The sequence below is a fragment of the Argiope bruennichi genome, chromosome 3 (genome assembly GCF_947563725.1).
Source record: "Argiope bruennichi chromosome 3, qqArgBrue1.1, whole genome shotgun sequence".
Taxonomy (NCBI): Eukaryota; Metazoa; Arthropoda; class Arachnida; order Araneae; family Araneidae; genus Argiope; species Argiope bruennichi.
In genome coordinates, this window is record NC_079153.1 from 56,245,509 (window position 1) to 56,263,489 (window position 17,981).

At 25.3% G+C, this 17,981-nt stretch overlaps 1 protein-coding gene across 1 annotated transcript; it reads left to right on the forward strand.

The window, feature by feature from the left end:
• The first annotated feature begins 459 nt into the window (after positions 1-459).
• Positions 460-17,298, forward strand: LOC129962697 (inosine-5'-monophosphate dehydrogenase 1b-like). The gene is made up of 14 exons (XM_056076625.1): positions 460-708; positions 2,773-2,821; positions 3,388-3,489; positions 4,824-4,898; positions 5,874-6,080; positions 6,996-7,083; positions 7,185-7,384; positions 9,828-9,918; positions 10,898-10,993; positions 12,769-12,912; positions 13,122-13,275; positions 14,460-14,603; positions 15,067-15,150; positions 16,543-17,298. Exons 1-14 carry the CDS (start codon positions 626-628, stop codon positions 16,562-16,564), a joined length of 1,539 nt encoding a protein of 512 aa, XP_055932600.1. The 5' UTR covers positions 460-625; the 3' UTR covers positions 16,565-17,298.
• The last annotated feature ends 683 nt before the right edge of the window (positions 17,299-17,981 follow it).

The following is a 17,981-nucleotide window of genomic DNA, read 5'->3' on the forward strand; positions in this document are numbered from 1 at the left end:
ATAAAATTAAAACAAGATTTTAAGTAAAACATAAATGAATAACATATATAAAAATGTTAAACGTTCTAACTTAGTCTTTAACTGCTTGTTATGCTTCTAAACGAGACATTCATGTAACAAAATCCACGATTTTCTGTCATCAACTTGGGTTTCAATTTAATTTATTTCTCCACTTCTTCCTTCTAAAGCATTGAATCATAAGAAAATATTAATGCCAGTGTGAATCTTAATAGAGAGACAGTTAGCAGATATGTGTAAGATATAATTATCTAATTCATGTTTCGCAAGGTTTTTTTTTTTTTTTTTTTCCCAGATAAGACCACAAATTAAGATTTCCGAAATGCATGAGCAGCGATATCTGCTATACAGGATTAGATAAAATTGTTGTTTAGAAATGCTGGTGTGGCAACAATACAGGAGCAGCCGCTTAATAACGCAAGTGGTTTTTAACTTTCGGTGTTATCGCGCGTCGTGATTGGATAAGATGACAGTATACGCGAATTTTGTTATCAGTATACGCTACATGATAAGGCTATATAGTTCACGTGTGAAATTAAGCTCTCCCAAAACTTTTCTTCCCTTTCCTCTTAACCCATCTTCAAGTTGTTAGTACCTTTCGTTCAAAATGTCTAAGAATACACCTCTCGCAACCGAAGACGGTCTTTCCGCAGAAGAACTTTTCGGCGCCGGAGATGGGTTGACATATAAGTAATTACATTAATTAATTAATTTTGAACTAATTGAAAACTTGTCTTGTAGCAAAATTTATGTATATTACCAAAGATATTTTGGATTGACATATGTGCAACTTTTAATTCATTTATTGTTTTTATTTCCATTGAAATGCAATTACCCGCATCTCTTATACATTCAAATAACTATCTAAATATCAATATTATCGTTTGCAAAATACGTTTGATATTCGTATTAGTCAGATCTTTCTGTTATTAATGCTTGTAGTGATTACAAATGTTTTAAAATTTTCTGATTTAGCGTACTAAAATAATTCTTAAAATTTTCATCATTTCAGTAATTTACAATTTTTTCTAATTGGTTGTTGCTAAGATTTGTTTTTATTAATATTCTATGAAATGTTTAGTATTAACATGAATTGTTTTGAAAATATTCAAATGATTTACAATGTTTCCTTTGCTTATCAGTAAATTAGAAATATTAACAATAAAAATACTTTCTGGCTTGTAAATAAATTAACAGTACAGAATATATGTATATTTATGAATTATATTTCACTTTAAAGAATTATTTATATATTTATAATACATAATTTATACTGTAGGATGTTGTTGATTTCTATTGCATATGAGTTTTTTAAGAAATATGTTTTTTATCTGAAAGTTCAAAATAAACTAATTTTGATGCTCCAGTGTTGTAAAATAGAATCCATTTCAATGTGATAAGTGCTCCTATTTGAAATTTAGAATGAAGATGAAATACCTGTTTTATATTATATATTACAAACTTGAAAATAGAAAACTTATAGATGAATTAATTAATATACATAAAATACTGAATTTAAAACAAAATCTGAGATCAACATAACTTCTACTCTTGAATCTGTAATTGTTACTATCCTTAAAACATATCTACAATTTGACTACAAAATTGCTTTAAGGTAAAAATTATGTAAATGAAACTTACTTCTTAATGTTATAAACTTAAAATTACTGTAATTCATACGAGGACATCTACATGTTCCATATTTAAAAAATTATTTAACTTAATGAATATGTATATAAGTATAGAACTAATTGTTGACTTTTCAAATTTAATGTTCAGTAAGATATATTTTATTACAGCAATGCTAAATATTACAAGGCTTCTTGGCACTTGTCATTAACAGTTAATAAAATGTATATGCTATATTTCAATAACATAAATTGAAAGCTCCGTAATAAAAATAAATATGTAGTTATTCATTTGGTTGAATTTTAGTTTCAAAATAAATTATGGGAATCTAAAGTTGTCTGAAATGCATTTAAGTCTTATTTTTGCATGTTTTACTTTTAAAGTTTGAATATTGATGCAAAATTGCATTTTTGTACAGAATTTCAGTATTGCTCATGCTTTTGTATAAGCAGTTTTACATACCCCTTCTTACAATATAAAATAACCAAGGCTATTTGCATTATACATGATTCCTTCATTCATAAAATATTTATGAAATTATTTTTTATCAAATATAATGAATAATGGAAACTATTAAGAGGATTATATACTGTATATGATTCTTATATACAGATTGAAATTGCGCAACCAATGATTGCAGGAATTTTTTCAGTTGCTTTGTTAAATAGAAAAAATATGCATGTGATGTATTTTATAAAGTATAAATGAGATACTTCATACATTGAATATGTAAATGAGTGTGCTTCTTTATATGTATCTTCTCTTTACTATATTTTTAATTGTTATTATTTAATTGTAAAAAAAATTATAAATGTTTATGCATGTAGTTAATTAATGGTTTAAAATCTGTAATTTTACTTTCAAACAGGATGGGATAATCCCTGTCATATATAATTTTGATCATAATCTCTTTAAAAATATAGACTCCAAATGAAAAGAAATAATGTATTGTATTTAGAAACTAGTACTGGAGAGTAGCAGATAGCATTAATGACAAATGGAAAGTTAATTCAAAAATAGTAAAAATATTTTTTAGAGTGAGACTAAATATGTGAATCTATAATATGCATGCATTTAATAAAATTGCAATAAAAGTTTCTCATTTGAGCCTTTTTATTTTTATAGTGATTTTCTCATCTTACCTGGATTTATCGATTTTACTGGAGAAGATGTTGTAAGTACAATGCTTTATTCAAATAAAAATTATATATATTTTTGACATTAAAATTTGCTGCATTCTAATTCTTTTCTATGCCCCTACTGAAATCTATTCATTAATACTTAATTAAATTAACTTAACCAGTTATCTAAATAAATTTTTTGATTAAAAAATTAAAAATGTAAAATTTATGTTAAATTAATTATTTTAAATTATTATTTTAATTAAAGTAAATGTGGTGAAGCATAATTAAACTAATCTATTTACTTATTATAAGATGTAACAATCACCTTACTGTATATATGTTTATCATAATCATTTCAAAAAACATTTTTATTAATTAAATTACAAAAATATGTAACTATGCCATTTATATATGTGATAAATAATTAAAAGATTTTTTTTTGTAAATCCATTTATTTTATATGAAGGCACAAACTTTAATTTACTGAAAAGCAATTTTTTTAAAAAAAAAAAAATTAGTTTTTATATTTAACAATTTTAATAATATTTGTTTGAATTAAATTTGAATTTAATGCAGATTGAATGCATGTAATTCATTTTATATATTTCTTACAAAGGATCTCTCATCAAAGTTGACCAAAAAGATAAGATTGGCAGCTCCTTTAGTTTCTTCACCTATGGACACTGTTACAGAATCTGAAATGGCTATTGCAATGGCTGTAAGTATATATGTTGATACTCTTGTTGAATCATTTTAACTTTTATTCCTTGAAATTTTTAGTTTGATGAAAAATGGCAATGCTTAGAAAAAGTCATAAATGTTCTTCTATTTTCTTCTATATTTTCTCATAAAATTTTAAGAAAATTAACTAATGTTTGGTTTACATCAATAAAAGTCTAAAAGTATCCCATATTTCCTTTCCTCTGATGTTTGATTTTGAAATTTTAAGCAAATACTTTTGATAACACTTTAAAATACAAAAAATATTGTCTGTTCTAACATTCTTTTTTTTTTTTAATGTATTAAGGCAAAATATGCATTGTGCTTGCAAATAAATGTATTTGATATTTTTTTCTGTGCAGTGTAAAAATGCATGTAGATAATCTGTATAGATCGAAGAATCCATTTCTTATTACATTGAAAAGTAAATTTGATGCTGCCATCACAAGCTTTATATATATATATATATATGTATAAGCTGAATTTAAATGTGCCAAAATACAGAAAAGAAATCATATTTCTTTTACTTTATTTTTTACTTTTAGAATTATTTTGTCTTTCTAAGGCTTGAGATTTTATTGAAAACTTGAATACTTTCTTTTAATGATTGGTGATGATTTAAATTCGTGGTTCAAAATGCCTAGCTGCCTATTCCATCCTGTAAATACAGATTTCTATTAAACTAGAATAATTTCTTTCAATAATTGATGAAAATTTAAATTCATGGTTCAAAATATCTTAATTTTTATTCTAGCCTGTAAATCTCTTAAACATTCACAATGTTTCTTTAAAATGTGTATCAATCATTCTGTTAAAATTTTTAACAGTTTATGAAAAAATTTATTACTATTGCTTCTTAAAAAACATATATTTAATTTCTCAAAAAGCTAAGACATTTTAAAATCTTTGATACAACAAATCTAAATGTCTTGATTTAAATTTTAGGTTGTGAACAACAGATTTTCTTTTTCAAGAGACATTAAAATTTTAATTCAAATTTTATGATTATAGCAGGGTTTTTTTTCTATGTATTAAAAAATAGAAATTTTAAATTATGTATTTTTTTCAAATTAAATGTAAAATGATGAAATGAAACATAAATCAATTTGTGTGAATATTGGCTGAAATAGGTCCTTGAGTTTGAATAATTAGAATTTTTTAATTGGTGAATTCTGAGTTGCAGTTGTCCAATAACAAATTGTTATTGTGATATATATTATTCTTGATATCTATTTCTTGAAAATCTTCAAAATGTTTCCAAAATGGCAAATATTTTCTTGAAATTGTATAATTTTCCTTCAATCTGCTTTCTTAAAATTACTTTGATTTTAGTTACAAGGAGGAATTGGTATTATCCATCACAATTGTACTCCAGAATTCCAGGCTAGTGAAGTTATGAAAGTAAAGGTAAATAATGAACAATTTTTTTATATGTTATCTGTTAGCAAGACATTTCCTTATCTATTTATGTAAGCTGCTCTCTAAAATAAGTGTGGATTTGAATGAACTAAATTAAAACTGGTATTTGTTAGTGTCCCTAGAAAAAATGTACAATTTCGACAAAAAAAAAAAAGTTGTATATAATTTTACATAATGCAAGTAAACAAATGTTACATGTAAGGAAATTTACTTGAAACATTTAAAATAATATTGCTTATCATTTTTAGAAACTTATAATTGTATTTAATACAGCTGATCAGTGAATCTCCATATCACCATTACTTATTTTTAAATGGTATTATTCAAAACTATTATTAAACTCTTTATAAAGTAGCTAGAAATTTTCTAGATTTTTTTTTTTTTTTTTTTTTACTTCTTTTAACTAATTCTGAAAATTTTTAAACATTCTTTTCATGTCTCTTAACATTTAACCTATGGTTTAGATAAACTTGTATATCCTTTTAAATGTTGATATTTTGATTAAGAAATCTGAAAATGTTGCCTTGGGATTTCTTTTTCTTATTTATTAGAAAAGTAAGATCAGTGGTATCTCTTGACTACCTAAGGATTTATTTATATATATAAATCAATATACTCATGGCATATAAATTGATTGAATAAAAGATATGGATGTAAAATAACTAGCCAGATATTTAGAGAAAAGTTAGATGGGAGCAATAAAATCTTAATCATTCTGGGATATCACTTGCATTAGCCTGTAAATTTAGACAAAAATTCTATTGCTATATCATCTAAACTGTCAACATATTTTTTAGAACCTTAATTGAGATAAACAATTTTAAACTCAAAATTTCTAATTTAAATGAAAGAAAATTTGTATACTTTGACATAAAATTTCTCTAATGTGCATTAATGTTACAGATTTGTATTATATCAAATCTTTATTGCTGTGGAATTCATCATTTTCTGCTTTTATTTCAGAAATACAAGCATGGATTTATTAGGGACCCTGTTGTTCTCAGTCCGACACATAAACTTAAAGATGTGATTGAGGTGAAAAAAACTAAAGGTTTTGCTGGAGTTCCTATCACTGAAAATGGCGAAATTGGCGGAGTTTTGGTAGGAATTGTTACATCAAGAGACATAGATTTTATGGGAGAAGATATGTATGAAATGCCACTTTCTGAGGTAAATTATTATATTTATTTAATAATTATTTTTTTTTCCAGAATATGTTATCATTAAAGTATAATGTTTTGTTAATCTTAAACAGAGAAATTTCTTTTGCCAGTCAATTAAATGTTAGAAAATAATACTTTTATTATTCAAATATTTAAGAATAAGAGATGATACTCATTTTTATCCTTAGATTATTGTGGTAGCAAATTCTTGCATTTAAGAGTGGATCTTTTTATTTTGAAAGTGGCATAAGTTTTCAATGATCCAAAATGTTATTTGGCATTACAATGAGATATTATAGTTTCTATCAAATCCAAGAAAAATCTATATAATTTTGGAACCAAAAATAGAGATATTAGAGTAAATTATTTATTTAGAATTGAAAGAAAATTGAATTTTTTTAATATTTAAATTATTAACTGTCTTTATTAAATGAAAAAGAAATTACTTATATTTGAAACTTGGGAAATGGAATAGTTATATCACCTGTAAACTAAATTATGGAATAATTTAAGGAATGAAATTATATTTCTTTTTAAATTTAAAGGGCACATTTACATATTAGCATAATTATTGAAATATAAACAACTTTACACTTGCATTAAGTATGTTATAATTTTATAAAAATTAAAACTTCCACTTTTATCCATTCTAAAAGTATTTTGGAAGATAACTTTCAAAATAGATTATTATTTTCTGATTGTCTAAATAGATTGTTTTTCTTCTTATACTTATATATTAAATTGACTTTCAAACATTTATGGTTTACTAAACTTTTCCAACATTGAATATTAATATAAATATTATTTATAGGTATTGCTGATATTTTACAACAGGTGACATTACTTTCTTATTTCCATTTTTTTAATGTTAAATCCCATGTGTTATATTTGGGAATATCCTTTAATACATATTTGTTTATAGGTCATGACTAAGAAAGAAGATTTAGTTTATGCTAAATCAACAGTTACATTAAAAGAAGCAAATGCCATACTTCAGAGAAGCAAAAAAGGTTTGAATTCCTTTTCGAACCTTTCTGTGTAAAGTGCTTTATTATTATTATCTATATAAAATGTGTTATTAATATCCTATTAACTAATTTTTTCCCCATAGGTAAATTACCAATAGTAAATGACAAGGGAGAATTAATTTCACTGATTGCCAGGACAGATTTGAAGAAAAGCCGAAATTTTCCTCATGCATCAAAAGATGAAAATAAACAACTATTAGTGGGTGCAGCTATTGGAACTCGAGAATCTGATAAAGAAAGACTTAAGCTTCTAATCCAAGCTGGTGTAGATGTTGTAGTCTTGGTATGTCTTAAATATTTTCCCTTTTTAAATGCTTGCTAACTCAGAATTTTCCTTCCAAATGAAAAGTATTATTATTAATAAACAATATTGCTTTGTGTGAACAATTTTAAAGTAGATTGCTTTGTTTTTTTAAAAAATATCTTAACATTTGATGCCTTTAAAGAAGTTTTAGCCATTTTTATTGTCCTCTATAGTAATTTTGTGTTTGAACTGACTCTATGAAAGTGTTTCTATTCCACCAAAATATTTCCCACAGAAAAAGTTTTGCTCAGTAGAGATATAGATGCATGCAATTAACCATGAATTGTAGAGTATCCAAAATCTAATAAAATTTCAAATTTTTGAATTTTGTTTTTAAGTTTTCCCTAAAACATTAAGCTTATTATGCAGTAACTTTTTGAAATTTGCTTTTTATTTAATTTTGCCTTCTTTATTCCAGAACTTTACTCTCATGTCCAAATCATCAAATGATTGATTTATCACTCCCAACCTGCTTCTCTTTCAACCAGTTTTTTTCGCATATAAAGGTAGCATATGCTTTCAAATACATTCCTGCTTTAAAATCAATTAAGAAGGAATGTTGAGTTTTGATTCACTTCACATATGCATGCATAAATATCATTGGATTTCTTTTGAAAAAAAGGCTGCACAAAAATCATAAGTGTATATGAATAACTGAACAAAAATCATATATAAGATGAATAATATATTGTCATATGCGGAAGATCAAGAAATTTTATAATATTAGATAACAGCTGTTGAATCTTTTTGAACTAAACAAATTTTTGTCTTATGTTTCTTCTGAAAAAGTTTATCACAGTTATAATATTTTTTTTTTTTTTAAATTAAGTTCCATAAAAAATATTTAATGGAACATACATCCATAAAATATATTGAATGGGTAAATTTAGTCTTGTAATATAAATTAAATGAGCTAACATTGTGTGGTAAATATTTTGTTTATTAGTTTAAGTGTTCGTTCATATTAAACTAAAAATTGCTAAGATTTTTTTTTTTCTTTCCTTATGTATTCATTTTTTTGCCATGTGGAAATTGTCCATAATTTATATTCTATTTATATTAAAAAATATGATAGATGAATAATATCAAATTATTTATATTCATTGTATAGACATTTTAAAAAATATTTGAGATTGCAGTCAAATTCTTTAGCAGCAATTTAATAGTAAAATATCTATTTATAATTCAGATGTTTCTTGTTTATTTTTACCATAAAACTCTTGTGCAGTTTTGACTTTTTTATCTTATTTAATAATAATAGTTTGTTTTTTTATATAAAACTGATATTTTCTTATTAATACAGAACAATCTTTTATTAATGATTTTTTTTTTACCCGATTTTTAAAAAAATATTCATAAATTTCTTGAAGCAAAGTACTTGATTTTCATTTTATTTGAGTTTTTTGGAAGGGTTTAAAAAATGGTCAATCTAAAAGAGTAATAAATAATAAATGTTTATCAATTAGATAATTAGTTTTCTATCTACATTAGTTGTTATCTTTTGATGTTTAACTTTTGACTTCTGTTAATAGACATCTTAGTTGGTACTTTTTAAAGGATATTATTGAGAAAAAGGTGTACTTTGAAATTGCAGCATCTTGCTAATTATTAAAATTTTTCCCCCTGAATATGCTACTAACAAAAAATTATTATAAATTGGATATGTTTCCTTTGTTAAGGTAATAAAAGATCCAGGCACAAAAGGCTTCATCTGCTCTTATGCAACTGAAAATGTTATTGATGAATTGCATTAATTTATTTACAGAACTCGAATATCTAAATTTCTAAATATCAAAACATAAAGATATCATAACTACTTATCATAGCTGCCCTAAACAATATTTTTGCTAAATTTTTATTGAGACAAATATTTAAAACATTTCTTTAAATGTACTTAATTTGTCTTTGTTCTTAAATATTTGTTGAAATGGGAAATTGATGTTAATAAAGAAATATTTTTTTAAAAAAAAAGCATCAGTATATATTTGGATAAATATTTATATTGATTTCATTGTGCATTTTAAATACTGCAATATTACTATCACATACCAGCTGTTATACAATTGTAAATGGGGGGGGGAGTAAATATGATTTGCATTCATTCATAAGCAGGGAAAACACATTTTTATTATAAAACTGGGGGTAGGGTTTGTAATTTTTACTGTATATAAATTGTAATGTAATAATTTCTAGACCACTAATTTTTATACATAATGTACAATCTTGCCTTTTTGACTAGTGTTTCTGCTTATTTCCATAACGGCATTTATCATAGCTTCTGAAGAATTGTGTAAATATCAAGGAAATTTAATTTAATGCTTAAAGATTTATTTAAATCATTAGACTTTTGTTCTGCAAATAATCTCATAATTATTTGTTAATTATTTTTCCTTGTCTTTAATAATATTATTTTTATTCCTAGGATTCATCACAAGGAAATTCTATTTACCAAATAGAATTGGTAAAATATATCAAGAAAAACTATCCTCAAGTTCAAGTGATTGGTGGTAATGGTATGTACATGGATGTTCTTGAAATTCTTTTGAATATACTAATTTGAACAACTGCTTTATTTTAAAATTTTGTTCAAACTCTCTATTAACGTTAACTTTACCATATTATTTATCCTGTTTTTGGCAAACTTTTGATGTTAATTATGAATCTTTTTTTCCCTTGCTTTTAAGATTATTTTCATATAGTTGGATTTTGGTCAACAATGTAAAATAACTAAATATTGGTTAATTTAAGATTTTTTATTTTAAATGTAATGTGTCTAAGAATTGTTCATCAAATTTATACGAAGTTATAAAACAATCTTAAAAATATTTTATATTCTGTTTGCTTTCAATTTTCTGACTTACAAAATATTCTTTGCTTTGCTTTTTGTCTGTTTCTTTAAGGTTTTTCTTTTTTCCACATTGTCTTACATAACTATTTTATAATTTGATTTAGTTTTATCTCTTGCAACATTCTTATTTACTTCATCAAAGAAATTGCCCACAACAATTATTGATTTATATTCATATCATTCTAAAAATTTTAATACAAATGATTCACATATTTCTTAAATCAGTATTAACCCCTTGTACTTGAAAAAGTAATTTGATGACTAATTATTCACCTAATACAAGAACTTGTTTATTGCTTTGAAGAATAAATTTATATTATTGTTTTAGATTGGGTTTCTCCCAGAAATTAATCTGCATCTCATACCACTCTATAGGTATTTTGCAAATAGGTATCAAAAATATAAAAACAAAACTTCAAAATAAAGCACAATCTTGAATGGTGCTTTAGAGGATGCATTCTAGTGCAAAAGGAAGTGGTAATTTTTGTTTGCCACATTAAAAATTAATGTGTTTAATCTGTGTTACACACATATATACACATATTGTGTATATAACACTGAATTCTATTTTTCTGAAATTATTTGACATGTTTTTTTCAAAAAGTGTTTTTATATGCCATGCATAATATTACTTTCTATTTCAGTTGTAACTACTTCACAAGCAAAGAATTTGATTGATGCTGGAGTTGATGGGTTAAGAGTGGGAATGGGAAGTGGCTCCATCTGTATTACACAAGAAGGTAAGTGCATAATGTGTCAATTCACTTTTTTAAATTTCTAACGTGATAAAAAAATCATAAGGGGTTTTCTCTTCCCCCCCCCCCATTTAAGAATCATTAGATAGCATCCTTTCAAAATCTAATTATTACTAAATGACATTAAATCTTATGTAATATCCTGACAAAATTTGATAATGTGGTTTGAAATGATGGTGAAATTGAAAAATAACCATGGTAAAAATAAAATAGGACTGTTAATGCAGGGATTATGTACTGTTTTAACTTGAAAACCTTTTATTTAAATAATCAAAAATGCTATTACTGCTGTGCTCTTTATTCTCCTTCTCTGCTGATAATTTTTTGATTGAAATATAATCAAGTCCTATTTAACAAAATCTCTTCACTCTACAAAAAGTTAGCTATAAAGAATATTCATTGAATATGAATTTATATAGTAAACTATAAAAGCAAGAAAGAGAAAAGAATGAAACTTGCCTATCTAATTTATTGCATTGACATGCGTCTTAGATTTAAAAAATAATCATTCTCTTTTCATAGAAAGTTTTCACACATTTATGAAAGATCACAAGACATTTGAAACATTTTCTTCATTTTGTATCAATATTGTTATTTCTTCTTGTGAATTTTTTTTTTCTAAATAACTTCTTTTATTATCATAACTTATTGCATTTCAAAAGATTTTTCAGTTATGTCATTTTTGTGGGATATTTAGGTCTTACAATTTTTCATAAACTAGAAGAAAATTTGTTTTTTTCAGTAACTCCCATGTGTTTATCTCATACCTACCTACCTTATATATATATAGCAACTGATTTTGTAATTTTGATGGGAAGATACTGAAAGTAGATGATATATAATATGGAAAGTAAACATAATTTCATTAAGTGTAGAATAAATAGGCTGTAAATATCATTCAGAATTAAGAATCTTGATTTCATGAAATAGAAAAATTTGTTGAATGGAACTTCATTGAATGGAGACAACTGCATTTGTTTCATGAAGATTAAATTTTTGTTAGCATTAAAAAAAAATATTTTAGAATTTTAATACCCATGTAACTAGCAAAAAAAAAAAAAAGGCTTCTGTTATAGAGTATTCAAAAACTAATTATCTTATCTGAAGTAATATTGCTTTGATCATTTTGTAAATAGTTATAGAGCTTAGTTTCGAATAAAAAATCTAATGGAATGATTTTGAAATCGTGTGTTTAGAGCATAATAGAATCTTTGACCTTATACTTGACTTTTAAATGGATAGAAAATTTTTATCTCCAGATAACTGCATCATTTGATGAATTTTAAAATTGAATTGTCAGAAATTTTGTTATAATAAAAATTCTCAATTTTCTATTTATTTTTTTGTTATTGTTTTTAAGTAAGATACTATATTTTTCTAATATTTTTATTCATGAAAGTTTAATTTATATTTTTATTTCCTATATAAACTTTTTTAATCTAAAATTTTAGCTTTTATAGTTTTGTTTATCTGTATCATATATTCACATTAAAAATGAAATATTTTATGTGTATTGCAGACAAATATAAATATTAATTTTTTACATTGATTAATCACACTATAAAAATGTATTCTTTTTAGAAGTTAACAGCAAAAAGAAAAGAATGTGTGCATTGAAAAGAATTTAGTAATATTAAATTTCTTTATATTTTCTTAGTTGATGTTTTTAGTAACTGCTTAAATCATCAAACAATGATTAGCGTGTCTTTTAACTGTATAAAATTTTGCTTAATATTTTTTTAAAAAAAAACATTTTTCAGTCATGGCTTGTGGCAGACCACAAGGTACTGCTGTTTTTAAAGTTGCTCAATATGCAAAAGATTATGGAGTTCCCATTGTGGCTGATGGTGGAATAAAATCTATTGGTCATATTATTAAAGCATTGGCTCTTGGAGCATCTACAGGTACGTATTTCAAAATTAATAAATTAGTTGTATGCATGGAATGAATAGGTCTTATTTCTTAAATTACTCTTTTAATTCATATTTCTTATCAGGAAAGTTGAAAATTAATATAGCTATTAAATTAGCTAGACCATTAAGTATTAGATTTTTTAAATTATATGTTAATATTTAAATCCCATTTCTAAAATTACTTTTCCTCTCCAATTCAGTAATGATGGGATCTATGGTTGCTGGTACAACCGAATCTCCCGGTGATTACTTTTATTCTGATGGAGTCCGACTTAAAAAATTCAGAGGAATGGGATCTTTAGATGCTATGGACTCTAAGCAAGGTCAAGGAAGTAGAGATCGATATTTTGCAGGGTGAGTTCATTTTTTTTAGTTAATGTTTCAATTTATTTACATATCTGAACTCATCTAGAGATTATCTAATCTTAAAATAATAAATACTAACTACATTTGGCGACCAGTTTGTTTATCAAAATTATTGGATTTTTAGTTATTAATACGGGGTATATTTCTTTAAAAAATATTTCACCTTGTAATTTGATTTGACTAAAACACTTGAATTTAATTAAAGTGGTTTGATACAAATTACAAAATGTATAATATTATGAAATAAAAGTGGAAGTGGAAATTCTTCTGTTGATTGAATGTTTGGCAAAAGCATATGCTTGAATGTTTTGGAGAGTTTGAATTCCATCATAGTATTTTAAAGCATTGTTTCTGATAGTATATAGAATTGAATCAAAAATATTTTGATAGTTTAATGAAAAATTGTACAGATATTGAAAAAGGTAATTGCTTTAGACTTGGGATAATACAAAAAACATTTTTTATAAGGTAATTGTTTTGAAAGATTAGAGTATCATTTTCCGTGGGCAAATCATAATGATTATGGCTAGATTTAAAATTAATATATGGACCCCCAAATTGGAAAATTTTGGAATCATTTCTCACCAAATATAATTGTGACAATTTTTTATTGTAACTTAATAAGTCATTTTTTAGCATTTCTGTTATGCACCCAGGATTGCAGATTTTTAGAGAGTTTTTGGATGACTGATATGATTTTGATGTGCTTGGCGAGAAACCATACATTTATATTACCTCGATTACTTATCTGTCAACGGTTAAGCCTATTTTTGAACTTTAAAATTTTTAATTCTAGAATATTTCTTCATTTCTTTTATATCTTTTCTCTTCTGCCTCAAACTTCACCAAGTCACCTAAGAGGACACTCTCCAGAATTCTTCTAATAATATTGCAGCTCCATTAATTAATTAGCTAAACAAAGCATTTGATTCAGTACAATTGTTAAAATGTTTTGAGGATAAAGCAATCTGAAATTCGTATATTTTATTTATATTTGACGTGTTGCCATTGACATTAGCAATAAGCTTGATTTCTGTGCATACATGTTAGCGTTTTATATAGAGAGATCCTCAATGCTTTTATAATCCTTTTAAAATGTTTCATGTAGCAAATAGAACTTGCTCTTGCTTCTTTTTAATTTTTCATAATCATTTTCTTTTTATTTATTTTAGTGATTCAGATAAAGTAAGAGTTGCTCAGGGTGTTTCTGGAACTATTCCTGACAAAGGATCTATCCACAGATTTGTGCCATACCTTATTGCTGGCATGAAATATGGTTGCCAAGATATAGGATCTAGAAGCTTAGAAATTCTTCGGTAAATGAATTTATTGTTTATTTTCACTGTCTGTAATTAAAAAGTTATTGTAGTTAAATAACTTCTTTATTATATCATTAAAGTCATTTATAATATCTCATTTTGCTACATTTTAGATGATGTAAACTTGGCTAACAATTTTTTTGTGTCGGTTAAAACTCTTACTAATGTAAAGCAATGAACTTTTAAAAAATGAAGTATATTTTAAAGTTTATATTTCATAAATTTAAGTTGTACTAGTTAAAAATGAGAAAATGTAAAAATAGCAAACTTAATGTGTTGTGCTGTAACTTCCCTTTCTCTATAAAAACTACTATTCTTCAATTGTGAACTTTTATTAGATTCTTAGATACTTTTTAGAAATCAAATAATTTATCTTAATTTAATTTTGAATGCTTTGTTTTTCTTGCAATAAATAATCTTTCGTTGATAACATTTCTAATTAATAAACTTTATGTTTTAGTGATATGATGTATTCAGGAAAGCTGCGATTTGAAAAGAGGACTGTGTCTGCACAGGCAGAAGGAGGTGTACATGGACTTCATTCGTAAGTATTGGCTTTTTTTTTTTTTTTTTTTTTTGCTTTATTATTTTTGTAATATAAAAAAAATGATATGGAAGATTATGAATGTGAAGTACTTGTATTTCAAATTACATTAAATGAGCTGTAATATTAGCAATCTGTTATAGAGATAGTATAAATTTTATTTATTCATCATTCTAAAGCTCACATTAAAAATAAAGCTATTATTCACAGAGTACTTCGTTTTTATGTTAGAAAATGTTTTGCATATTCTGCTGGTAAAAGAAAATGAATTTTGATTATGGATAGCATTTATTGAAGGCTTTTTTCCCCCCTTCAGATTTTAATTTTTCAATTTCTTTTTGAATTTTCCATTCTATTCTTAGCAGTGGAGATTGCAGGAGCCTAATGATAGGGCCTCAGCTGCAAGACTATGGTTTTAAGCTCAAAATCCAAATCTACAAAATATTCATCATGTATATGGGCTTGATGCATTTTAATTTCATGCTATACATCCCCCCCCCCTCTCTTCTGCTCTGATGTATGAAAGGATGTGCTGACCACCAAAATTATATATACCTCCGAATAGCCCTTGTGTTGCTTCAATTTGGGACATTAATATAATTTAATTATAGCATTCAAGTCATCATTGTTTGTAGGTATTTTCTGATGTTAACATTATACAAAATGAATCAGCTAACATTAATTCTTGCTTCAATCCATTATTTATGTTGGCATGCATTCCAAATTTAATCAGTGGGGCTTTTCTAATGACAAAAATGGAAACAAATAACAAATTCTGTATCGTCAAATAAATCTTTCACAGTAGATTTCTAAATATAAGCTGCAATGTCATTTTAACTCATCTTTATATAGAACATACATATTTTGCACATAAATATATGCATTTTGAAGCCTAGCCTGTAGAGGTGTATTAATTGTCCAACATATTTTAATAGACTTTGTAGCCTCTAAGAGACATTGGTTTTGAAGCACTTTCATTCAAAAAGTTTTTAACTATTTTTTTATCTGAGAAAAAAAAATCTGCATTTTAATTTCATGTTTTTGAAAGACATTGATGTTTTTCATAATACTTAGTTTTTTCCCCCTCTGCTTTTTTTTTTTAATTCATGTGTTAGTAACACTACTATTGATTTATTTTTCTTTTACTGTTTATACTTGGCTTTAATTATTAATGCATCTAATCCTTATTTATATTCTTTTTGGCACAGCTTACCCCTTTCAAGTATCTTGTATTAAAAAAAATCAAATTGCCAATGCACTTACATTTATATTATTGTTATTGCAATAGCACTTGTTTATATAGAAACGTATAGTTTGTAAATTTGCAAGTACAAACAAACGTAAGTTTGTTTGTACTTGCAAATATTTATTTAGCTCCGTTTCTCATTTCAGATATGAAAAGAAGCTGTTCTGAGTTACTTTGCTTATGTATGGAAATATGTTTTAAGTAACTGTACAAGTGCCAGAATCATCAATATTGTAACAAAATTTTTACATATCATCACAGAATGATTTGAAATCATTTATGTTGAGATTTTAGTTACAATATGATTGTAATTGTTTAAATGTGTCAAATGCAAGCTTGCATTGTTTTATATTTTATTTAGGGAAGTAAGGTTTTTTTTTTTTTTTTTTTTTTTTTTTTTTTATCCATTTAAATCCATTTATGAATTTACAAGTTATGTCAGTACAAATTATATATTAATCACAAATTTGTATAATTTTGATTTGTTTAGGTATAATTTGATGATAAATTTCCAAAATCATCAAATATTTTCAATGAATTCTTGTAATTGAAAGAAATCCTGATTAGATAATAGATGATTTTCCAAAGAAATTTATAGAAATGTAAGTCAGCATTCTTTCAGATTGAACTGCTGCAATTGCTAGTTTTATGAAGGACATGTACTATAGTGTTAAATGAGCTTATTTTGTGATATTTATTCTTTTAAGTCAGATTCCAAAATGAATTTAAAAATAGATGAGTAAATCTTACAAATTTTATAAATTGTCTAATGAATTTCCAATTATATTCATTGTGGATTTTATGGGCTTCAATGTAAATGTATTTATTGTTTGATTTGCACTTTGTTATAAATAAAATGTGTATGTACAGCTAAATAAAGAAAAGCTGTTATTTCTTTTGTATTTTTGTCTGTATTATTTTGACATGATTACATAACCTGTAAAAGGATTTATTAGAGATTTTTTTTTTCCCCCTATTCATTGAAAAGTATGTACTTAGACATTAACATTTTAAATTTCTCCATTTCTGTATATCATTTTGAAATGTTGTAAAGATAAAAACAAGGGAGTAGGACAGGGGTGGTAACCCTTTATAGATCAACGTGCCATTTTTTCTAAAGAAATGTTTAATGAGGTACAAACTTGCCATCAAATAATTTTGACTTGTGATTATTGGTAAAATAATAAAACTAACAACTCAAAACTGTTTATTTGCTATGAAAAAATACATTTTACATTGTATAGTAGTAAATGTTTTAGTTATAAATATAATTCAAAGTAACATTAGTGTGACTTCTGTTTTTTTGAAGTAATCATGACAAATAATTTATATTAGGATTATTTGATGCTACTTTTAGCAGAATTTATACTGAATTGGAGTCCTCTGCCAAACGGTTTCTAAGTGAGTGTTTAATGTTATTATTCATCTCTGAAAATATTGACTCGCAGGCATAGGTAGATGAAAATAGCATGGGCCAGCTTTCAAAGAGTTAAATGTGTCTGGAATCGAATTCCATGTTTGCAGAATTTTGTTACTAGCATTTTTACTTGTATTGCTTGTTAATCTTTCTGTTTTAATCCATTGC

Excerpts from the sequence above, each read along its gene's own strand:
- LOC129962697 (XM_056076625.1), top strand. The coding sequence starts at position 626 with ATGTCTAAGAATACACCTCTCGCAACCGAAGACGGTCTTTCCGCAGAA. Across the intron at positions 7,385-9,827 it reads GTGTAGATGTTGTAGTCTTG|GATTCATCACAAGGAAATTC; the intron begins GTATGTCTTAAA and ends TTTTATTCCTAG. Across the intron at positions 15,151-16,542 it reads GGTGTACATGGACTTCATTC|ATATGAAAAGAAGCTGTTCT; the intron begins GTAAGTATTGGC and ends TTCTCATTTCAG.